This window comes from Aptenodytes patagonicus, chromosome 1 (assembly GCF_965638725.1).
Source record: "Aptenodytes patagonicus chromosome 1, bAptPat1.pri.cur, whole genome shotgun sequence".
Taxonomy (NCBI): Eukaryota; Metazoa; Chordata; class Aves; order Sphenisciformes; family Spheniscidae; genus Aptenodytes; species Aptenodytes patagonicus.
This window is the reverse complement of record NC_134949.1, coordinates 212,180,221-212,205,990: the sequence shown is the minus strand read 5'-3', so window position 1 is coordinate 212,205,990 and position 25,770 is coordinate 212,180,221. Positions and strand designations below refer to the sequence as shown.

Sequence of the window (25,770 nt, the reverse complement as noted above, 5' to 3'; positions counted from 1 at the left end):
TTCAGACCCAGAAATCAGTGATGTTGGAACCAAGTATACTTTCTACAGGCTGAGTCTGCAGGGGGAGAGTCAGGGGCAGGGCCTTCAGGTCAGGCTCACCTGAATAGTGTGGAACTGTTAGTATGTAAGCCCTGTTTCTGAACAGGGGAGAGGATAGGGAAAAACATGGTAGCAGGCAGACTTCTTAAGCAATGCATTTTTCTTTAGAACCATATGGGGTTAGAATTTTTCCAAACACTGCAGTTACTACATACAGATCAGATGACAGGATACACAGGGCTTTAAAAACTGAGTGATTCAGGTGTTCAATGTCATTTGTGATGCCTGAGCATGTCTCAGGACCTGCAACATACCTGTCTGCCCTGGTTGGTGAGTGTTTTGAATGTCCTGGGCAACTTCAGACAGCACCGGCTGCCTGCATCTAGGCACCTGAATCACTTTCTGAGAAGTGGAAAAGCTTGATCTAGAAACTACTGGGTAAAATTCTCTGACCTAGTTTTGGCAGGAAGGCTAATCTAGGTTACGGCTTTCCAGTACTCACCACTGTAATGATTGTGGTTGCCCTGGTCTATAATGCTGTACATGTGAGCAGTTATGCTCTCCTCAGTACTATTCCAAGAAAGCTATAATAAAACTGGTTGTCTGTAACACATTGCAAACAGGACCCTAGCAAAACGTTAAACCATGGAGAAGACTGCATAGTGTTATGTTTGGAGAGGATCAAGTGACTTCTGTTACTTGTGAACCATCTGACCATGTTCACACTTTGTTCTGTGTCCACTTCCTTTTTGGAAAGCATTTTTCAGAGCTTTGACTGGGTTAAACAGCAATAAACAGCCCCCCCTGCCCCCAGCTTCCTGTGCAGCTCTGCTGATCAAGCAGCTCAGGTTCTCATAGACGTCAGGGTTGCAGGTCCATAGCTTGTCTTGAGCTGGCAGAGTGTGTTTGCATGGCTTAGGGAGTGTAGAGGGTGGGAACTTTGGTATCATTGGAGTTCAGTGGTCAGACTTGCTGTAAGGTGAAGGTAGAAGGCAAAATTCCCAGCTTCTATAAATGACCAGTTTCTTTACTTGAATGAAGCTTATCATATGTGTAAAGGATCTAGCCTGGAGCAGTTGCAGTTTCCGATACTGGTTTGAGATACCGCAAGATACAGTGGCTTCCCAAGTAGCAGCTGTATGTTTTGTGAAGCAAGTGCCATGAAGCTTTATTGTAATTATTTAGCAGTTTCCTGCATGTGTGGTTTTTTTTGTGTGTGTGTGTTTTGTTGTGTGTGTGTTTTTTTTTTTTTTTTTTTTTTAAACTGAATGCCTGTCTCTCTTTTCTGTTTGCTTTTGAGCATTGACCAGGAAGCCCAGCGCTCTTCAAACTGAAGACAGCATGCAGTCCTAGTATCCACAAGTGATCAGACTGCCACCAGTCGTTATAACAGAGCACTTGCTCTTATATGCCGAAATGAATGGCCATATATGAAATATCTATGAACTCCATTAGCATGATATAAAAGAAAAATCTCTATATTACTGCTTTTTGTGACTGAGAGGGTTACTAATTGTTTAGTAACTCCATAGTGCCATGCTCTCAGAACTTGGTTCTTTGCTATATTCCTCACAAGACGTCAGAAGAAAAGCACATGAAATTGTAAACAGTGTATTCATCTGCCTTTAATTCTGCGTTGTGGCAATTGTAGCATAGTGAGGCTGGGGTATGCAGTATCATGTTTAATGTTGCAGATGGACTGAACTTGCAAATTCAGTTTTCTTGCTGTTAGTTATTCCTAAAGTGACCCACCTCAGGTATGTGAATTCAGGCAGGAGATGTATTCTGGATGTGAAAAGGTATTCTCTGTTCTGTTGAACTACCTAACAAGCAATTGTTGTCACTCTTGCTGTGGAGGCTACTAGTGCAGAGAGCAAACTTCCTGAGACAATACTAAATCACCAGTCCTTTGTTTATGTTTTTAATTGAGCGTGTGATCACAACAGTTACTGATGCTCCAGCCCAGCTTCCTCATTGATGGCTGCTGGCATGGGACCCTTCAAGCCTAAGAGTCTGGGGTATTGCATGCATCCTGCACAAGGAAGAGCAGAACTCCAAACAGCAGATCCTGCTGTGCTATTTTCAAAAAAAGAAACAGGTGAGTTATTTTTTTCTCTGAAGAGATCAAAATATGCTGGAACATAGCAGGAAATTGCACAATAAGGAATGTCCTAGCAGTGGCCTTCACATTTAGTTTTGGCCTGGTGACTTTTTTTTTTAGGGAAAAGCTAGAGAACTTGCCAAAGGTTTCTAAGCTCACATGTTGGAGGGTGTAGACTTGGTCAGAACAAAGATCTCTTCCTTTTGGATCCGTGTAGCTTGACTTACTGATGCTGTATTATTTTGGCAGATGATAGAGAAGTGAAATACTTGGTACTTATGAGTATAGGATACTAGCTAGGGTTGTGATTTGCCCAGTGGAAGATAGCTTTAATTCTAAGGGAAGAATAAAGTCTTTAGAAAAGATTAAGTCATATATGCAACAATTAAAAGAAGAAAGCACCCCATTTGTACAGACACTCATTGCTTTTCTTTATGAACCCTGTTAAGGAAACTGAGTTATATAGTTTTTCTTCTAACACTTTAGAAGCACACATCACCTCAGTGCTGGCCAGGTGCAACACCTTGGTTTCCAAACTGCTTTAAACTTGGTGTGGAGAAGGTCAGAACAAACAATAGACAAACTCAAAATTTTGAGTATCAGAGTGAAAATATATTTCCTCTTGGTATTCTAAAAGGACACTTAAGAGCCTCCAGAACTTGGAGTCCCTTTTATTCTTTCAGTTTTCAGACTTCCTGAATTGGATGTTTTGAAGTATAGGGATGACCTGACACTGAAGGATAAAATTAATCATTGATCCAGTCTTCAAAGTAGTATTTTTATAGCAAAGGAGACGCTAAATTCTAACGCAAGCTAAAGCTTAGACACTGCAGGATCAACACCAGGAATTGGCAGTCCCTGTGTCTATGCTGTTCGTGAGAACTGTCAAATGCAGATTCCTAAATTCGTTTTAACTTTCCTGTTTTTTAAGACTGCTCTCTCAGTCATACACCAGTCAGGACTCCTTCAGTGTTGTCTAGAGAACATGTTTACATTCTGCACAAGTCCATTCTCATTCTATCTGCTTCCATATCACAGCTAAGTTCTTAACCTCTTGAGATATCTAGGCAATTTTCAGTCTCTGATGCCGTTCCACTTTGCTTTTGGAAATACTGTCATTTTGTTGCTTATATCTTTTTCAATAAAGCATGTCAAGAATGCTATGTATGTCTTCAGGGCAAAAAATAGAGTGGCATAAGTATGTAAGAAAGAGCTTTAACAGTCTCTGAACAAAAAGGAAAGGTATGAAAGTAGATTTACAAGGGGATAATGTTCAAGTTACTGAATAGTACCACAGTAACATGATCATGCTTTAATAGTTTTTTTTTAAATAAACCCCTAAATATAGCACTGCAACATTTCTGGACTGCTTTGAACCCTTTAATGCAGGGCCCCAACAAAACAAGTAAGCTGGAAGGGCTATGATTTGGTACTAGAATACAGGCTAAAGGAGAGTTGCATAAAAAGGAAGGACCTGTGGGAGAAAGGCAGAATGCTGCAGTCCTGAGATGTGGTCATATGTCTTGATGTGTTTGAAGGGAAAAAGTAACATTCATGGTATCTGACCTAAGGTGGCTATGTTCTGGAGCCACTGGATGACTTCCCAAGCCTGTAGTATTAAGTAAAATAAATTCTAATATGAAGCACAAAACCATGAATTTTAAGGATTAAAAATGAGCATAGGGGTTGTGTGAAAGAGCTGTAATAATCAATTGAATGCTGGTGATGGGCTTAAAACATGATACTGTAAATGCAGTTCTGTGATGTGTCACCAGAGGGGTTCCTAGTCAAGACAGAACTATGAACTGCATTGCTCAGCCATCAGTGCTAGTAAGACAACATTACGCAGTCCTGTTGAGAGGATGAACTGTGAACAGTTGAATCATCTTTACAATATTAATAAACTCAGTTAAGGAACAGCTGAAGGACTGACTGTAGCATAAGCATACCTAGAGAAGGGGAGGAGCTATTCATGCTAAAAATTTGTTGCATAAAATGAATATAAACAGATCATAAACTTATGATTGAATTTGGAATAACTGATCACCAGAGAAGTGAGTGGGAAGAGACTTCTGTGAGGAAGGGATTATATTTAGGAAGCATTTCTTTACCGAGAGGGTGGTCAAACACTGAAACAGGCTTCCTGGAGAGGTGGTCGATGCCCCAAGCCTGTCAGTGTTTAAGAGGCATTTAGACAATGCCCTTAATAATATGCTTTAACTTTTGGTCAGCCCTGAATTGGTCAGGCAGTTGGACTAGATGATCATTGTAGGTCCCTTCCAACTATTCTGTGCTATATTCTATTCCCCAGTTGCCTGGGATAGTGCTAGACTTCAGTCTATGAGACAAAAGACCTGTCTTTTGCTCCTACTTCAGCTTTATACCTCATATTGGTCTAAAGTTTGGTAGACTCCTGTGGCAAACCCTTTCAAATACTCTTTCCTTACAGAAACTAAGTGCCAATCTTTAGTTAACATAATCAGGATTTTTGAATGCTAAATTACTCTGTCGGTTATATAATACATTCAACCCCTCTACATGTGTAGAGCATGGCTAAATTCAGGTCCACTGCTTGTTCCAATGCTGTACAGCGACCTCCAGGACTGAAGGCCTAAATAACACTTGGTGGTGGTATGCTACACTGAAAAGCTGTCCTGTTCATCCCACTTTACATGTGTGTAACTTAAAGCTGAGTTTTCACTTACTGTTGGAAAGCAAATGTAAAGTTAAAGGAAAGATTTATCAATTGCACCTCCCTTTGTCTAGTATCCAAACACCTGAAAGGAGGTCAGGTTTTATATTTGCACTGACACCTCTGAAATCTTAAGCACATAATTTTGCTTTATTGTAGTAATGAGATTACAAAATAAATTACAAATGATTGAGCTGGGCAAAAATGCACTAGGTCTGGTATTCTAACACTTAAAAAGGTATATAGTGAACACTTCTTACTTAATGGTTATGACTGTGGAAAGAGTTGAGGGAATTATGAAATAATCTAATAAAATAAAAATCCAACTGAAATTGATATAGTAACTCCAAAGATTGAATTTTATTTATTCATCTGTACAACAGAGGTGAAACAATCCAAGTAATTGAGTTGCACTTAATTGTCTCAATTTCTACAAAGTAAGGAATTGCAGTTCTATGGAAGAATTGTTTCCAAACTCTTCAAGTGAAAACCAGAAGCTTTCCACCACCAAACAATGCAATTAAGATAAATCACAAAAGTTACTTCAACTCACTCTTCCCCTGTACCTCAATCTCAGTAAAAAGCAAAACAGCCTGGCTACCCCCGTTTCAGTTGCATGGCTGGTGTTATTAAGACTACTCATGAGCCATGGTTTGCTGGAGTTGGCTGTGCCTCGGACACAGCGGTTTTACTACTCCATGTGAAAAAGGAAAAAAACCATCCATATGGCCACTTTAACACTGCATGTCAGAATAAACTATTGCTCAACAAAAAAAATTAACCTGTGCCAGAGCTGTAGTCTTATTTCCCTTGATGCATTGTACCCCAGCCCCTGACAGACCCATATGCAGTTCCTGTTGTGACCTTCCTCAGCTGTCACCACCTCCCGTCTGTGCCTGCCTGATGGACTAATGCCAGCAGTAACCAGGATGCTCAAGTCCCACCACATCAACCCTCTTCACCAGAGAGAGGTCTACAAGCGGAGGCTGAGCAGGACCGAACAATTATTCAGTGACAGAAGGAGATGCAGGCCTGTGTTTTTTGATCCTTGCTGTAGTTTTCCTTACACCAGTGTAAATCAGGAGCCCATCTACTGAAGTCAGCAGGTTTACCTCAGTGTAAACGCAGAAGTGACATGGAAGCAGCATCAGCCATCTTGCACAGGACCCCCAGTGTATTTGGGCCTTAATCTAAAGGCCTTCTGAGAGATGCCCTGTTGCCTTCAGTGGGCTTTTGACCAGACCTCTGTACATGTGTGCAGCAGTACCAAGTTCTGAAAATAGTTGTAAAAATGCAATTATATTCTTCTAAAATGCTATCTTACAGATTTTCCACTTCTCTATGTTACTTTCAATGCTTATCAAATGCTGCTAAAACATTGCATACAGCTTCATAATAATAAAACCCGAGTGACATGATTGCTACGTTCAGCTTAAAAGCCAATTTTTATAAACAATTTTCATATTTTATTGTATTTATGATGGTGCAATGACTTTTTTCCATTTTTATTTTATCTTCAATTGCACATGCTTTGTTAGGACATGCGAGAAAAAAGAAGCTATGGATCGCATAGTCTGTTTTCTTACAAGGACCCATTTAGAGAAAAGGGTCGTGGATGGGTATCTCTGGTCTGTCCATGCTTCCTGCAGCTAGTCTCATTGTATAGCCTGTTAAGGAAAGTCTCTGCACGTCACTGGTGAGCTAATGACTGAAGTTTAAAGTACTCATTATTACCTTCTATACAGTTAGCAAACCATGTTCCTTTATAGCCTAATAAAAATTAACTGAATTGTTCAAAATCCAAAATTTCTAAACTAAAGTTCACGTCAAACTTCAAAATAAATACATTTTAATACAAAATCTTAGGGGAAAAAAAATTTACTTGCAAAAACCTATGCTTGGTCTCAAAGCTATCCTATTTAACCTACTGTATCCATTATGGAACACACTGGATTTACGCAGTATGTGAGAAATAATTGAACTTACTTAGAATTGCAATGATGCAATCCACTGTGCTAGTAATTAGCTATTTCAGAGACTTGTGTGTATACCTTAAAATGACTCAATATATGTGTTTCTTTAAGTTTGGTTACAAATACTGGAAAAAGAAAATACTGTCTCTACAAAGTGCTGAGTTCCTCCTCTTCTTATGAAAGCCAAAGCAAAAAAATCAGGATGTTTAAAGAGCTTCTCAACATTTTGCAGGATCACACCCAAGACAAGTTTAGAGACTATGATCATCTTTATGAAAGGAACTCTCAGAAGTAAGTTACAACAGCTGTGATTGATAGGATGAGTTTCCAACACCGTCTTCCCTGAAGTCTCTTTAAATGATGGCATCATGTTCATCACTGTAATAGAAACACAGTAATTAATGTTCTGCAGTACAAGCAACAGTCAACATGAGAAACAGCCACCCAGCTGCTGCTGAGAAGGTTATTTTATGAACAGAGGCCATCTTGCTGGGAAGGGCTAAGGACACATTGATCTGGGAGTTACAGACCTCTCTGAGCCAAGTCTGAAGTGCACAGAATAATTTCATTTTGTCAACACTCCTCCAGCTTTACTAGCCTTATTAACATTTTGGCTTTCACATTTCATTCAAGTACATATTTTTAGATCAGCTGTGCTCAGGCATTTTTATCCTATCTATCTTACCTATATCCAGTAGTTACGGCTAATCAAAGCCAGTTTACAAACTCAGAGACAGGTTTTCTTTGTTTTAAAGATACCGTTGATCTGGATTCTACAATATCCATTCAAACACTACTGTGGGTAAACATGTGCAGCAGGGACTGGTTGAATTCCATGACCAGCAAGCAGGAGTCAAGATGGAGAGAAAACACAATGCCTAAACACTAGCGTCGCAACAATGATGCTAGTGGCATCACCTCACTTAAAACAAGCTTCTCAACTGAGATGGATGATACTGAATAGGAAGAAAAGCAATCTAGTTTTAAGAATTCCCAGTTCTTAAACTAAATGTGGGACAAGGAGGCAAGTCTGGAAGCCTGGAAGAAAACTGAGTAGAGCTGAGTATAAATGGCAAGTGAGATGGTACAATTTTGATTGAACTATTCACCACAAAAGGGATGAGATACAAGATGAAGTCAAAATCATAGCTATCTGGCTAGTCCTGTGCTCTCAGAAATGAATGCTGCAAAGGAGAGGAAAAGAGTAGCTCCACAAAGAAGAACCATACCCAAGACAAGACTGGACCTACCACCTCCTGTCCCCCAATCTGATATCATAAAGGAGTGAGACCAGTTGCCTAGAAAAAGTTGGTGGCAGAGAATCTGTTTAAATCAGCGTTTTTCAACTGGTAGTCTACAGACTGTCTGAAGCCTACAAACAACTTCTAAAGGGTCTTGAAGAGATAACTAGGAAAAGCAAGCTTACTTTCAATAGGCTTGTATTTGCTGTAAAGCACCCACATTCCACATGGAAAATATCAGCAGCCGGCAGCTCAAAGAAGGTTGAAAGTCACTGGCGTACACAGTAAACAAGTGACTTTAGGTGGGATCCACCCTGTACCTTTCAATATTCACAGCACAAACTTCTTTATCTAAGACTCTTAGCTGCCCTCACAGTAAGTGAATACAAAAACGCGTGGATAGGCTGATTCATCTGACAGATTTACCCTACTTTAGGGTAATATGAATGATATGAAATGACTACTTCAGACGCAGATGCCTGTATTCAGTTAAATGAATTCTACTTCTCATTTCATGGACTTGTGAAAAAGTACTTAAAGCAGGTTCAGAGCATACAATTTTATGGACAGGTTTCTGGAGTTGAGAACAAGAGAACACAGAAAACTAAATATTAGAAATCAACCAGCTGGCCTGCCTATATTGCAAGGTGGGGCAAAAGTTTGGGTTCATATATTGACAACAGTCAAATACTGTAGTTTTAAAAATGTGAATAATGGCCATATTGCCTTTGAATGTTTTCTGTGACAATAAATAAATGATCAATTCAACAGTGGTGGCTTAAGGATGTGGAATATGAGATGTCTGGCTTTAAAACTGGCTGCTCAAACTAGACTTGAAGGTACATAAAAGGTGATACAAAAGAGAGATGGTAACAGAGTTCCAACAAGATGTCATATAGGTAATAGAAAATAGAGCTACTACAAAAAAATTAATGGCAACGGGGAGGAAACACCAAAGAGTGAATAGACAAATAGAGTCTAGGAGAAAGTGTCAGGAAGAACCAGAATTCTTGCAAATTGCAGCAAACATTTCAAGGAAATGTTTTCAAGGAAACATTAGCTATTCATGAAATAGCTAAAGGACAAGGATCCTTTAAAAAAACAAAATGATTTTATGTAATAGATCAGAGAAAAAACCCACACAGAAGAGAGGCACGATAATAAAGAGGAATAGCTGAAGTGGTGAAAGACAAAATATCACAGTTAAATCTCTCTATGATGTTAATATAATGTACATTAAACAAATGTATGTATCAGAGTTCATTCTCCTTGTTTTGTTTGTCCTTGTTCCCCTCAAGAAAGTAATAAATTGACAAGGGACAATCCCCTGGAACTTACATGGTTCTGTACTGAATGCCTCTTCTAGAGTGGTAGGTTTTGCATCCGATGTAGAGAATAACTAGGACTCCAAGTGTCAGCACAATGCCACCTACAAAACTGCCCACATCAAATCTGGAGGTTTTGGCTACGACAGCCTCGGATTTTGATGTGGCTGAAAAGAAGAAAACAAAAGGCACTTTTTACAGAGCTTGCAAAATTGTGTTTTGAGGGACTCTATATCCTGCCCTCCCCATTGACATATCATCTAAAGACGCAATTAGACAAATTGAAGATAGATCAACTGGAAAGATACCAGCCAAGCACACTGAAACCTAGAGCTCCATTTTTAAGTGCCAGATTCTGGTGATACAGGAGCAGCTGATCTTGCTGTCTCTGAACGACTGACTGCCCCTTCTCCTCTCCACCTCCCTCTTTCCCCTGCCTTTTTTCCCCCCTGCTCTCCCCTCCTTCCACACATGCAGTTCCTGCCCTTCTTAGGCCAGTTCTAATGTTTTTCATACCCTCCATGAGCCAATTCAACTCACTAAGCTGGCCTGAAATTAACCCAAACAGAAAAGTAAGTTGCTTCTAGTCAGATGAGCCTACTGAGTCAGTCTGCAGAGGGGTCCAACAACCACCAAGTCAGTCAGTACAGTTACGTGGTGGGAATAACATACTTTTTGTGGCGATGAGCTGTTGGATTGCTTTACCTTGTCTCATGGAATTGTACCCTCACTCTCCAAGTGAGATCAGCTCTGCAGCCCAACACAAATATTGACGTAGATAACATGACCTCAGATAAGCCATAGCAGTTTCCGTGTGAAAACTGGTTTTATCTGCTACAAACTCCGACCAAAAGACCCAGTCTGTGCCCATCTCTATTTGTACTTGCCACAGGGAGCGTTATGTGGCCAACTAAAGTTCTGCTGATGACAGCTTCATCTACCCAATAATGCTTCACTGCCATGTGAGCAACCCCAATCTGTTTAGAAGTGTAAGCACGAAGTGGTGTGAACGAGCAGCTAACAGCAATGAAATACTGAATTCTACACTTATTGTTTTTGTATTAAAGGGTACTGTCAAACTGTATTTGACAACTTCTACATAAAGTGTGACTCGTTCATAGTCAGACTCTATTCTCCATTAGGGATAAAATTAATTTCATTGCTACAAAAGTAGCTAACAGAACTCAGTCTTTCCACCAAGCCAGTAGACATATTCTGAGCCACAGGTCAGCTGTGAAAAAGGAAGTATTAGAGATGAGTTCAAGTAAGCTGTAGAAAGGAGAGCTGAACAAATACAGAAGTTGTATTCAAAAGGCAGGCTTTCTCCTAACATTGCTCATCTCCTAGCTATTGGCTGCTGGTTCAGACCACTTGCATTTTATTTTTTTTTTTCCTAAATATGTCAGGTCTCTCAGGTTAAGTGAAGCCTTATTTAAGTAAGTGGAGTGCTCAGAGCAACATTATTGTAGCCAACTTAATAATAAAACCCCACCTTACTCTCATTTTTCAGCATGCAAATACCTTCTTTGTTATGCTACTGTAAAAAACTAACAATTCCACAATTGTACAACACATGTCAACGTGCATACAAGCCTTTACGAGCTTCCTGAAATGAGAACTCACCTGTTACAGAAGTGAAAGAAATCTTGGAAGTGGTCACCACTGTAATATTGAGTTGTGATGATGTGACTGATGAAGCTGTGGTGGACCTTCTTGTCTGGCTGGTTTTGGTGGGCTGAGTCATCAAGGTGACAGACATAGTGGTGTTGGTGGGCTGACTAGTACTGGTCAGATGAGTAGTACTGGTGGACATACCTGGGAAATTTTTATTTGTAGTATCACACAGAAAAATACATAAAAATAATAAATTATATACTCATTGAATAAGATAGCATTTATCATGCCCAAATAGAATGACAGAGTAACAATGAAAATGCCACTGCATGGATATCCAGGCTTGCATACAGACTCTTCCCCTATGCATTTCCTTTGGAAAGACCTAACTTCTGATTTCTGGGGCTCAAGGTCAGGAATGGTTTAAAGGAAAGGCTGTAAAGAAAACCTGGATAATATCTGATAACTTTTAGAAGGATGAATTTTTTTTGGATAACAGTATCCAATTCCATAGAATCATGCCTGACTTACAGTATTTTAAAATGTGATAAAATTCTGGATCAAGAGTAACTTTCCATTTGAAACGCCCAACTTTCAGATAACTAAGCTTTTCTGATAAGAACATTTTTTTGCACGAAAACATCTGCCCCCCCCCCGATTTTAGTAATGATTAAATCTTTAATTTGCTTTTGAATGAAACACTGGCTTTACTAAGGCTGCATGTATATTAAACTTACCAGAAAGAATTCTGTATGTATGTTAAACTTAAGGTTCAAAAGGTTTTCCACACATAATAAAAGTTTGACTAAAGTAAATCTGCTGGCTTGTATCTTTTATTTAGTAGCGGGCTGTCTTGCCAAGGTTAAAACAAAGATTGGAATGCTGTTTCACAACTTGAATTGACACCTAATGTCTTTAACTTTTACTCTGTTTTTACCTAACACTTCCCCTTCCCTCCTCAGAAAGCAGTAATGAACTGTTCAGAATAAAAATACCATGAAGCAAAATTCAATAATAATAGAGATTGATATTTATAGCAAAATCCTTAGAACCTTAATAGAAGGCAGCCAGCTAGAATGATCTTAAGAATAATTACTTATTTTTCTAAGAAGGAACTAACAAGAAACATGAGCCTGTTATGCAACTAACATTTCTCTAAGCAGACAATATGCAGCAAATAGCTTTTATGTATGAAGGAATTCTAGGGAGAAAAAGCTCCCTTTGCAGCTGTCTACTTCTGTATTATTTCTATAACCTCACACAAGCTGGGTTCATTTTAAACACCACAAAAGCTTTTCATTATGGACATTCAAATGTCTAATTATACCTACGTTTTCTTGAAATTGTCTAAAACTAGAACAACTGAAGAATAGGTAGTTTCATCTCTATTCCACAGTAAACTTGATATTCAATTTTTACTTTTTTTATACAGCATCCAGAATGCTTCTATAGAATAATCTTCCTGTAAGTGTGGTTTAAAACGTGAGTAACTACACACGGAATGGTGTATTTGCTAAGACTTAAGTATCACTGCTTCCAGTACAGATGTGAACATCGAAAACTTAAAAAACCCAAACAATACGACAATGTAAGCATTCAGAAAGGAACTGGCCTACACAACACTGTTCTGAGACATTTAACATTAAAACTACTGAAACAGCCCAATACAGTCCCGATAGTAATTGTTACTTATTTTCGTGTTCTTTGATGTTATAATTGTATTGTGCCATAACCCTAGGAAACACTTTGAAATGAGCATTCATTGAGATGGAACAGTTGGAGTACTATATTCACGTGCTTACCTTGTTACAATTAGGAAATTCAGTTCCTCTATGAAGCATGTGTAAAATACATCAGATAAAATTCAGGGCACATTTTAATACTGACAGGTAAACGCCCCAAAGGCACAATGATCTATAAATATCAAATGGTTCCTTATTGTAGGAAAATAAGCAAGGAAATGTCTATATGGAAACCATCTACAGTTATATGACATGAAACCACACCTGGTAACTGCATTCCTAATATAAAAGATACCAAAAGAAAGACAAATCTGAATGCAAGTGTCAACCAGTCAGTTTTCTGTGTTTTTTTTTTAGCCATGATTTCTGAGTGTCAAACTGGCTTGTGTTTCTGAGCAATATAATGACTAATTGTTCCATCCGTAACGTTATTAAACAACGTTACACAAAGATGGTACTTATTCCATAGGCATTAAATTACGCTACAGAAAACCCGAGTCAGCATAAAAAATATCCAAGCAGCTATCATGAGGAATTTCAGCAAATTTGCACATTACTTTTTCCCCCTCTCTTTCCTACCAGCGATCCTTTTTTCTTACTTTATCAAGATCACAGCATTTGGTGATGCAACATTAAGAGTAAAATCTGGTTAATCGCCTACAGACTTACCTTTCATGATGTATTTAGCATCAGTCATTTCAAAACATCAGTGGGAGGCTGTCTGAGGGCAGCTGGAGAATTTGGGAAGCTAACATGAATTGGGCACCAACCTGTTCTTCTGTGTCTTTGAAAAATCTTACCCCTACTATTTTACCAACAGAGTTAAGATGAAAGAACATTTGCTAGCAACATCTGTCCTTTTATCTTTTATTTCCCTAATTACTTTTCCCCCAAAAGACCAGCTGGGCTTCATCAAACATCACACTAAACAAACCCAGGCTGCCTGAGTTAATTTTTATTATTTAAAAAGGATGCGTGCCAGTAATATAGTTCAGGTTTATGATGCTTTATTTTTAAGAGAGACAAGTATTTTACTTTGTATGCTACCTGTGTTTAAACATTAAATACCTATGCTATATCCATCAAACTATGTATACAGCGTAAAGATAAGAATTCTTAGCAGCATGCACTACTCCCTTAGTGTTCTAACTCAACAAGAACGAGCACAACTACTCAAATTGCATAAGCACCATGCTAACACACAAAATAATTATTATTGAATGCTGTTCCTAAAATAAATAAATACTCTCCTTTGCATGGAAAATGATTGAATGAAACAGACTTTTGCTTCTGCCACGAAAAGCTTCAAAAAAAAAAAAAGCAGAGACTTTAAGCAAAATTAAGTACATATATCCAGTAGTCTTTATTCTGAAGAGGTCAAGACAGATAATCAAAATGGATGAACTTTGTCTTAAAATCTATGAAGTTTCTAACAAAAAAAAAAAAAGAAAAAAGAGAAGAATATGAATCATAAACCGTGTGAAGCAAGGCATAGCTGTCTGTTAGGTTTGTACTGTGCCTAACAGTAAAGGGCTCAGGCCTCTTTTTACTATTATTATCCAGACATAGTAAAGCTCAGATCTCTGCAAGAAAGTCATAGTCAGGGTTGGAGCAGAGGGCAGAAGGGTTGGAGCACAGGGTGGGTAAACCACCTGTGGTTAACAATGGCTTTATACATGGGGAAGGCCCTGAGGCAACATGGGGATTACAAAAATCTCTCCACTTTCCAAGTTAGACAAGCTTAAACTGGTACACTGCAGGCAATGGAATGAGATGCTGCACGACTTCCTTGCTATCAAAAGGAAGATCTTTGCAGAGATTTTTTTTTTCCCTGGTGAGTGTTTTATTCTTAAATGAATAACAAGCAACTTCTGAGTGTGGTAGCTCAGAGGTTATCTGGAGACTACAGACACACCACGTGAGAGTTGTACTGGAAATGGAATGACATAGCTGGGACCTTATGATCAGTGTAACACTCTACAAATACACAAAGTATCTTAGGGCAGGCACAATATTTCTGCCCTGCTTTCACATGGCTCTTAGCACAAAGGGGACCCAGTTCCTGCATGGAACTAGCTTCTCTTCTCTCAGATACAACCTTTTATCTGTGCGTCACAGGCTGAACAACTGCATGACATTAATTCTTCTCCAATCTTTACCAATGTGGTGAAGTATGCCTGTGCAAGTTCTTCCAGAAAATCATTTTTTTAATGTCCTTTTTTAATAATCTCACATTGACATAGCCAACAGTTGGAACACTGCAAATCCAAGTGGATGAACTGTTTGTTTGTGTCCCAGGTTAAATATCTGCTTTCAAACTCTACTAGTTGACCTAATATACCTATTTCTTCTTTCTACAAAGATGTGTTTTGTAAACATGTTACTTATGTTGGAGCATCACGACTGCAACACTGCTGCCCTGGGAAATCATTCTTACCTACAGTTCTTTTGCCAAGTTGTGAAGGAAAGACGGTAGTGCTAGAACAATGCAAAAGTACCCGTGACAGACTGTCCCAGATCTGCTGCTCATGTCTCGCTTGAACTCCACTGTTTTGTGCTATGAGCTCTATAAGGACTATTTTCTACGGTATAAGGTGCCATAAGTCTTACCTAAAAGGAAATGGGAGTCTTACTCTTGAAACTCAAGCCCCCAGGACTTCATTATACCCTAAATCTATTTACTATGAAATAAGATTAAACAGATATGCACTGTTTGCACAACAACCTATTCATCTTTACTCCATGAAGATGGAAGAAGTTTGCTTAGAAACAAAGAACGAACATTAAAAAGACCAACTTCTTTCAATTCTTCCTTGAAGTTTTGATTCCTGTTTTTCAATGGCACTGCAAATGTCATTGCTTCTACCGATGAACATGCTACCTAAACTTGAAAAACAGTATAGATTCTTTTCAGTTTTACATGTTGCCTCCCAGCCCTAAAATGATAATGCCTCTCTCAAATACCCTCTTTTGATGGATATTTCTTTAGAATTTGGTATGATCTGGGGTAAGTTTGGAGCTAGCTTCTAGGTTCATAGTAATGGACAAATGAACAGATACGTACCTACTGTAGATGTTGCTGTAGATTGTGTGGATGTTATAACAGTAAGATTGGATGAACTGCTATTGTCTTTAAGGAAAAAAGAAAACAAGAAAAGAAATATTATTCATTTTAATTTTAACATACTATAGTATGTTAAATTATAATACTATAATTAAAGTACCCACAACACAATACTCTCCTCAGTGTATCTGTGTTTGCAGGCTACAAGTGGGAATAGAGCAGTGAGTACTCCATCCCAAAGCAGATGGTTTTATCCCCCTGCAAAATGCTTCCAGATCTCAGTGCAGCAAGAACATAGTTACACTGTATGCACAGCAGTGCCCAAATGGTCTGCATCTGAATTCTTTACATCTCCTCTTTTTGCTCTCTTCCACTTCTACGTCATGCTCTATTCCAGTTGTTGTATCAGCCATACTGTCACTGACTTTCTTGACCTACTTAAGCACTATGGGGAACTATTTCAGTTCCATTTCCTGTCCCTCAATCTTTTCTTTCATTTTGTTGCATCTCTGTTACAAACTGGGCTCAGGCTAGGAACACACTGTAGTCGTGTCAAGTAGGGACAGACTAATACCCTGTGAAACATCTTTCTATGGGCTTATGCTCTCTACACAAAAAGGGTCCTAAGAACGCACCTGTTTCCAAAGACTTAAAATACAAACCATGTTTCAGTCATAATGGTTTTGTCCTTCCTTCCTTTCTTTCACTTCTACTTTTCCAGTTCTCTCTTTTTTTTTCCCCTTCCTACTCATGTTACTTCTAGGTTCTCAGGCACCCTCCCACTCTCACTTCTGTCCTCATTGCTGCATCCCTCTTCAGTGTTTCTCACAGGTTAACAGTCTCTTCCTCCTGGCAAAGATCTACTGGGCTGTTCGGTAACTCCCGTTCCTGGAAGCGTCACTGTCCGTACTTTCCTCCCTTCGTTCTGCACTGTTGTCTATGCCCATTCTGTGATTATTCTTTTCTCTGAAGTAACCGATCTTTTACAGCCTCCTCCCACATTGCTAGTGCTATGCGCCTTGCAGCAGCTCTATTGCTTTTCAGCATGGCTAGAAAACAAAGTGCATAACCTCAGAGATTACAAGAATAGCAACACAGCTACCAGAATCAAGAAGCAGGCCTATTTCCTTTGAACGGATCTGCTGTTCTTACCACTGGAGTAAGTCTAGTCTAAAACAGTTTTGTCAACCCTCTTTGCAATTGCATACATGTTATGAGCAAGCTCAGGTTTAAGAACAAATGCAACAAATTTACACCTTCATACCACCTACCAAAAAGAGGAGAAAAAAAATTTACAGAGGGAATTATTTTGCCTTTTCTTTGGTATTATCATAGCCAACTAGCCCCACCATTGTGTACTGCACACACAACCCTTATACTGACATACCTGGGATATTAAATTGCAGATTTAATTGCCTTTGAGAAACAGTCTGTGATTGTACAATTACAAACACATTCTTTCTTGGATATGTTGACTTTTATACCAGTGTAAGCCATGGATATGCCTGGGGCTAAACCTTTCCCACACTGGCCCAATACTGTAACGAGAACACAGCTTTGGTTTTCCCCCAAGTTCTGAGTGCTCACTTCTGCAACCCTGGGAACACGTCTAGATGTGGACTGCATGCTCATACAGGTGAAAAGAAGCCACGTACACTGCCTGGAATTTGGGTGTGAGTCAGTGATGCAACGAAAACAGGATAGAGTGAGTCAATGAGCAGAGTATTGGCTATACATCCCACTTGTTGGCCAACAGCAAATGAGATGAGCGTAGTAGTACAGGGCAAAAATGACTCATGGAATATGCCTTTTGCATGGCACATGCTTAAAGGTGTACAGCTTAACGCAATCAAAATGAGATTACACTATGAAATAAATGTGTACTTTAGCAATGAGCTCAAGCATGGTGGGCCTAGAATCCATTCTGATGTTAAAAATCAAATGAAAAAGTGCCTTGCCTTTTTCTCAAGAGCCTGAATTCTAGCCTAGCAGACTTCTTGAGCTGGTGGTTCTCTTTTTAACTGTAAATTGACGTTGGCAGGTATTTCTAGTTCTATACATAAAATTTCCCCAATTTATTTCTCCTCTCTCTGTTGCTCCAGAGTACCTACGGATACAAGGATTAAGTTGTGTTCTACTGTTCCTCTTAAATATCTTTAGTTGTCCCCAAATAGATGCGACAATCGGAGTACCTCCCTCCTGCCCTACAGTTGTTCACAATTCAATAAAATAAAATAAAGGGCAAACTATTACAGGACAGTTTAAGGCATACAATAATACATATTGCTTTTCTCAATGCTACTGAGGAACAGCAACAGAAATGCCAAGAGTATTACCTTGCAACTTATAGTCTGGAATCGTAGTAAAGGATGTAGTACTGCTGGAGTTGTTTGTGTCTTCATTTCCTACATAAAACCCAAGGAGAATGAGATAGTTTTAGGTGCTTTATTACAAAGAAGCGAAAAAAAAGTTAGTACAGCATCTGTCACTTGCTTTGGGCAATGACTAAACTACCATGGACAGGAGTTAGGTATAATGATGATACAAAAGCATGGTACCACAACAACCTGCTCTTAGCACATTAAAAATGACAACATTTGCACTACCCAACTATCAAATGAACTGGATCTCCATCCCATGCTCAGTTTTATCTTCCCCATCATCACCATCCCAAGTTCTCTTCTTCCTTAAGATGAAAAAAGACTGAAAGAAGTAAGAGGTAGAAAATCAGGCACTTTCCTTCAGTAATAACATATGACTCACATCACCTACAGCAGAAGGAAAAGAACTTCTCACATAAATCTTTTCCTATAAAGTCTGCAAGGCCTTTGCAGGCAGATGAGGACTTGCTGTGCCCCTACATGGACAGCATGGTAAGATAATAAGATCCACTAAGAAGTTGCATTGCTTAGTTTGGGACTAACAGCATGTTTATGCATCCACTGAGCATTTGGCAGGTGGAGAGTGGGATGGAGAAGGATCACACCTCTGGTGAAATATCATCATACCCTAAAGACTAATTGAGGCCTGATTACTCTGTCCTGAGGCCTGGTCTACAAACAAGTGGTAAAATTTAAAGATAAACCACACAGAATGAAAAGTCTGGCATTCACACGCATGCAAGAGGATCAGTTGTAGATTCTGCCTTTGCCAAGCAGAGTTTAGTTTTGAACACGTATAACAATATTCTGCTAAAGGCAAGCAAATAGCCTGCACTAAGTGTCACAGAAACAGGGCATTTTCTTAGTAGTTACAAACCTTAGTGAAGATCTCAGAATGGTAAAGTTTGCAAATACAAATGACAAACCACTCATTGTATCTTAACTCCTGCAATATCAAGATTGAGGGCAGCACTGCAAGATATATTAGACTGTTTAATTAGGGATCTTAAGGAAAACAAACAAACAAAAAAAGGAGCATGTGACACAGCTAAACTAAGCTTCCCCAGGAAGGACCCAATCCCGCAGAAAGTGGTCTACATCAGAGCTAGTCCCCTTGCATTTAACAATGATCTGATTGAGGAAGCTAAGCCAACAGAAAACTGGTATTACCCCCCCTCCCCAACAGCACACAATATTTTTTGCTGCCTCAACTAGCAGAATGGGCTCCCTGCAGGATTAGATGAAAGAAAGGGGCAGGAACCAGAGGTGAAAGAGAAGACAGGACTGTATTAGTCCTAGTTCAGATCACCTTGGGCTGCACACCTTGAAAGACGTCAAGGACCTTACCCAGCTTAAAAGATACAACTTTTTTTTTTCCTCCTCAAAAAAACCCCAAACATTGATAAATTTCTTAATTTGGATCACAAGCAGTTGCTCCAGAATACAAATACATCTTAATATGGGGTACTGCATAAGAATATGCCACATCAGAACACGTGGCAGTGAATGGGACAGGTAAGAAAAAGAAAATCTTAAAATGACACTATTCCCAAACTGTTCTCTATCCTTAGACTGTGGTTTTAGATTTGAAGCCATGTGTATCACTGCAAGGACAGCAGGAGACTTCAACCAGGGAGGCAGGAAGGACTCCTGGGTTAAGGCGAAGGGAAAAGCAGCACATGCTTTTACACAGCGACGGCTCTGACAACAACTGGAGACTCTCATTTGAGACCACAGACTGCACAGTGCAACCAGCCCAGAGCGAAACAGTAAAGGTTTCTGCCCTTCTCTAGGGAGCAGAACTGTAAGGGTTCTGCACTGACCCAGGTGCACACATGCAGGCGTGAATACAGGAAGGAAGCGGGAAGAAAGCCGGTGGCCAGCTGCAGCGTGGAAGGTCCTGTGCACGAGCAGAGGCAAAGCTCTTTGGGCCACAGGATTAGTTGCAATATTGGGCCTACAAATCTTGAGTAGAGAAACTCTCTGCTGATCCTTGTTCCCACTGTGATCCAGAAGAGTGAGGGGAAGGGGCGGGGGGGAAGGATTTCTGTGTTCATTTTTCATGATGAAACAGAACCGAGCCAAGGAAATACCCAACTTAATGCACCGAAGCACCACATACTGGAAAAAGACAACGGAAAGGGGATCAACAACATTTTTGTCAGACAACTCTGTTTTCCTCTGTTTAAGGTCAGGTGCAGATGCAGCTAAAAACATAACTGTTTGTGGCTGGCCGGGGTTTATGTGAAGGCAAGCGTGCTTCCTGTGAAATGCTACAGCACAGTTTGGTACGCCGAGTGCTTCCAGGGCCTCTCGCGGTTTTGTTGCTCTAGTGCATAAGAAGTCATGAGTTGGAGACAATTTGGATAAGCAAACTTTCAAAGGTGCAAAATCAGGCCAGCTCTTCCAGCTTTATAGCTGGAATTCAGCTTCCAGAAGTGGCATTCAGACACAGGAGCTGAAGATCCATACTTGTGCTAAACACATAGACAGATGCAGGGTAAGCGATAGGGATAGCTCTGATACTTGTTGAAAATGAACAGGACAAGATTTTAAATGGACTTGATTTCACCAGATCCTGCAAAAATCAACACAGTGGATAACACCCATGAATCTTTAACGTTAGGAATCTGTAGTCTTGAGCTCAGGCATGTACCAAATCACTATTCTCTGTAGATGAAGCCTGGTAGAACAACCATACACCGATGAGCGGCTCTACTCATTCAATTCCCTGCATGTGACAAAGGTAAATTTGCCCACTCCTGCATTCACATTTAAGATAAACACATTTCTAAGGACTCGGTCCTGGTTTCGGCAGAGATAATTTCCTTCCTAGTAGCTGGTACAGTGCTGTGTTTTGGATTTAGGATGCGAACAAAGTTGATAACACACCGATGTTTTAGTTGTTGCTAGGTAGTGCTTACACTGGTCAAGGACTTTTCAGCTTCCCATGCTCTACCGACTGAGAAGGCTGGAGGGGCACAAGAAGCTGGGAGGGGGCACAGCCAGGACAGCTGACCCAAACTGGCCAAAGGGATATTCCATACCATGTGACATCATACTCAGTACATAAACTGGGGAAAGCTGGCCGGGGGGGCCGCTGCTCGGGGACTGGCTGGGCATTGGTTGGCGGGTGGTGAGCAATTGCACTGTGCATCACTTGCTTTGTGTATTATTATTATAATATTATTATTATTTTATTTCAATTATTAAACTGTTTTTATCTCAACCCACGAGTTTTTCTCACTTGTGCTCTTTCAGTTCTCTCCCCCATCCCACCGGGGGCGGGGGGGGGAGTGAGCGAGCGGTTGTGCGGTACTCAGTTGCTGACTGAGGTTAAACCATGACAGACTTGCAGGCAGGTTTATGTCCAGTCTAACTAAACCTCATGCTGCAGAAAGATGTTGGTATATAAACTCACATTTTTACTAAGCACAATTTTACACATTCATTTTCGGGACATTTCAAAAGTCATATATAAAATTCTGTCTGGGCATCTTCTCTTTTCAAGTTTGATGCATAGCAGGTAAGTAGGAGAGTTTTATGCCCAAGCCAGTCTGCTTTTGTTGGTTTAAAAAACAAAAAGTACAGAGGCACTGACAATGCACAGTCCATCAGAAAGATCTCCGACTTACAGAGTAACCTCTAAGCAATCCGAATGAGTAACAGTTGAGGTGCTAGAATGGTTAAGGCAGAGATGTTATAGCAGCACTATGAATATAACTATCCCCTAGATAGTCTCCACCATCAGGATACTCATTCTTCTCAGTTGAAATGGATGAAACTCTAATTCTGGAGATTAAAACAAAACCAACCCCCCTGGCCCCAAATCTGTTGTAACATCCGCCAGACAATTTTGACAAACTATAAATTCAAATCCCTGCTATCTGGAAACTTTGTATTTCTTTTCCCTTTGAATCAATAAGGTCTTTTGGTACCTATTTTTGAAGTGGCATTCTTGACCTACCAAGAAGATAGGTCATCCTGAGACAGAGCTCAGGCAGGATTATCTCAGCAACTTTTTGGACAGGTCCTCATGTCTTAACATTGTGAAATTACCTCACAGTCTTGCAAAGGAAAGCGTAGACACTATTGCATAGATGCTTAAGGAAGCAACACAGACCCAACCAACCGATTCTCAACCCTGGTCAATTTGAGACTGAAAAACTACAACACCTTTTGCTGTCACCCAAGAATCTAAGACAAGTAAGGAGATACACTGAAATCAAAATGCCATGCCTGTTTTCAGGTCTGGAGGCTGCTGCTGCTCATTTTTTGTACTGTGAGTAGTTTTGTATGCAGGTAAGCTTTTGGAAGATGTTGCTAGCTATCTTTTCTGAACGGGGGGGGGGGGGGGGGGGGGGCAGCTTCCTGCCAGGGAGCGTGGATTCTCCCTACTCACTCAGATATCAGGAAGCCAGCTGGATTTTACATAATAGTGGGAAGGATTTTTCCTAAACCATAACATTTTGGTGATGTTTCTTCCACTGACTTGACCGACACATAGAAATAAACTTTCCAGCGGAGTAGAACAGCAGCATTATATTGAAATAACCAGCCTGCCCAAAAATCTTAACTGGAGTGAGGGCAAATCTACTGCCACTTTCACTTTTTGCAAATCATAGTATTGGATGGGTTTCACACTTTCTCCTGTAGTGTTCATTAGTCAATCACAAACTTTTGCTGAAACCAACACAAATCTCAGCAGTAGTTTCTGGAAGTTTCTGAGTAAGTGGGCAGAAAAAAAAGATATTTCAAAAGATATATTAGACTGAGCCTTAAAAGGGCACAACGCTTTATAAATGGGGTCTAGACAACAAATTCACATATACAGGAAGGACTACATTTGACTGTCAAAAGTTGTATGAGATCATCCCTGCCCCAGGAGACAGCACTGACTGTACACTGAGTTAAACCAGCATATGCACTCAGGAAGCAGCACGATAAAAGACAGATCAGGCCAATCTTATATCAAATGAAATGACAGTCTATCGTTGTAAAATGGAGGCCATAAGATCTTAGCAAAGCAGTAAAGAGATTACTGGTAAACTTCTTCAAAAAAAGCTTGCTTTTTTTGGAAGGGCAATTATAAAGCTGTTTACATTCCTCATTTTACTTTTTTTCTATCAATTTACATTATAGCTTCACCAGATTAAACAACAGCATATTAACACTGCCGGGCTGACTGATATTCCTCAACACTATTTATGGCAGGTTAATTTTGGTACCTATCTTTCGGCTTCTTTACTTTGGAATATTGTGGGGCACTGTATGGGGCATTTCACTTTTCTGAAAAGGCAACTCTGGCAGCTCAGACTTTTGTATCTCTCATTTCATTTGAGTGCATGTCGACGATTATCCCCTGAATCTGATCTACCACCTGAGTTAAAGCACAAGAAAATAGGAGGCTGTGTATTTACTAGAATCGGCCATGAAAAAGAGGCATTGCTGCAAGCACCACACCATCTGTCCTAACAGCAAAGCCAGGATGACCCCAAAGCTATTAAAAGCCACTCCCCACAATTACAGCATGCCTCAGAGAACAGCATCAAGAAGAGTAAGGACAGCGTTTCCCTCCAGTCTAGTCCTGTCTGGGGCACCGTGGCTTCCCGGGCTCCTCCATGACCCACTCGTCCCCACTCCTACCACGGGAAGGTCCTTGCTCTACGCCCTGGGACACTCGCTGGGTTTGGGGAACATCTCCTGTCTTGCCTCGCGCCTCCTGCTCACACTTGCAGGCACGCAGGTAGATGGAAGAGAGGAGCCATGGGTGAACTTCGGGGTGAGCAGGGCCGGCAGCGGGGCGTGTTTGTGCATCGCTCTGTTGTGTGCGCACATTCACGCACACCCCAAAACGCTCCTTGGTTCTACTTCAAAAACAACCTGAATATTAAGCCTCACCCCCTGTTTCTGTTACAGGTCCGCTCTAGAGAAACTGGCCATGCGCACGGTGCAATCTCGGCTCTTGTTTGAGAAGGTGGAAAGAAAAAATCAGCAAACCACCGAATCTCCTCGCAGCTGGAAATGCGAGCGAAGGGGCACTCGGCAGGGTAGCGAAGGCGCAGCCCGCACCCCCAGCCCCGCTCCCAGCCCCCAGCGACAAGGTAAGGCCTGGGTCCGCCCGGCGGAGGTGCCGCAGCAACCACCGGGCGGACGGGCCGCCCGCTGTGCTCGTCCCGCCCGCCCATCCGTTCGTCCGTCCCTCCGCGGCCGCTACTCACGGGAGCCGGGGGCGAGCAGCAGCAGCGCTGCCGCCTGCAGCGCGCAGGAAGCGCCGGCGAGGAGCCGCATGGCCGCTGAGGGAGCCGCGGAGCGCCGGGCTCGGAGCGGCCGGAGCACGCGCGGCGCTGCCTGCCCGGGCCGGCGCGGCGGGGCGGGGCCGCCGCGGCGCGAGGGGGCGGAGGCCGGGCCGGGCCGGGGGTGCGTCCTGCGCGTGAGGCAGTCGCCGCTCTTCCCGCCCGCAGGCCGCTGGCGGCGGCAGCCATGACCCCCGCCCCCGCGCGGTGCTGCCGCCTCAGCGCAGGCCGGGGCCGGCGGCGCGGCCTGATGCGGTCGCGGTCGCCCGCGGTTTGGCCTCAGCCCGCTCCTCCGCGGGGGGTGTCCCGCCGGGGTACCCTCTCTCTTCTTCCGCCGGTTTTGCAGCAGGCTGGGCGGCAAAGTGTTGTGGTATCCCTAAAGAGAGATTAGTGAGCGGAGAGAAGTCCGTACTTCACAATGTGCAGATGGAGGGGATACCCGAGTAGTGCTCTGGGGGGTCCGTGAGTACCCGTGGAAACAGGGGTCGAGCACTAGGAGTGCTGCCTGCAAACAACGCTCACGATTATTAATGTAAGCCAGTCCATTTTCTGAATACCATTTTAATATCTCCCACCAGAGCCTCAACGGTGAGGATTCACCCTCCTTGTTAATAAGATTGATCTGAATAATATCTGGTTATCAGTATTCTCTGTTTGCAGCTCACTATGCACATCTTTGTAAGGTGTTGCTGGAGGCCGTAACTGTCGTACTGTTCACGGTCTGTTTAAATGGTGCCGATTATTTTACAGTCTCTGGTTGTGTTTTATGCTGTTAAGTCACCAGAGCTAATGCTGTAGAGGTATTCTGAAATTTCCCTGTGTACTTAGAAAATTGTGAAACCAACTACAAAGGTGATAGGGAAGAGCAAAACGTAACAACCATGCTCAATTCTTTCAAATTTTTCTTGTGTACTGCTAACAAAGTTGGTGTTAGAAATTTATTTTTCAAAGGGAATTTATTAATATGTTCTTAAGTGTGAAAACAACTTGAAAATTATTTATCAAAGGAAGGAAAACTACACGCTGCTACAAATTGCTTTCTAATAAGTTAGAGAGAAATACTTTTAATGTGGATAATTGTAGGATCATCATCAAAGCCGCAGTAGAATATTTAACACATATTACTGCATTTATGTTCACTGCAGCACAATGATGTTTCCATGTCAAGCGATGCATCTGAGCCAGAGAGGGAAAGTGACTGGCCTGAGAGCACACGGGCAGACTGTGAAACTGTACTCAGGTACTGTGTGAAACTAGTTCCCTTCCCTAATGTCAGAATCCTTTTACATGCATTTGCTCTGT

The 25,770-nt window shown here is 41.2% G+C and overlaps 1 protein-coding gene across 1 annotated transcript; it reads right to left on the bottom strand.

Moving 5' to 3' along the window:
* Nucleotides 1-5,168: 5,168 nt before the first annotated feature.
* TMEM123 (transmembrane protein 123) lies at nt 5,169-24,512 on the bottom strand. The gene is made up of 6 exons (XM_076328230.1): nt 24,394-24,512; nt 18,128-18,196; nt 15,792-15,857; nt 10,995-11,186; nt 9,385-9,538; nt 5,169-7,183 (listed from the first exon to the last, which is right to left on the bottom strand). The coding sequence occupies exons 1-6, from the start codon at nt 24,461-24,463 to the stop codon at nt 7,159-7,161; spliced, it is 576 nt and encodes a 191-aa protein (XP_076184345.1). The 5' UTR covers nt 24,464-24,512; the 3' UTR covers nt 5,169-7,158.
* Between the last annotated feature and the right edge of the window lie 1,258 nt (nt 24,513-25,770).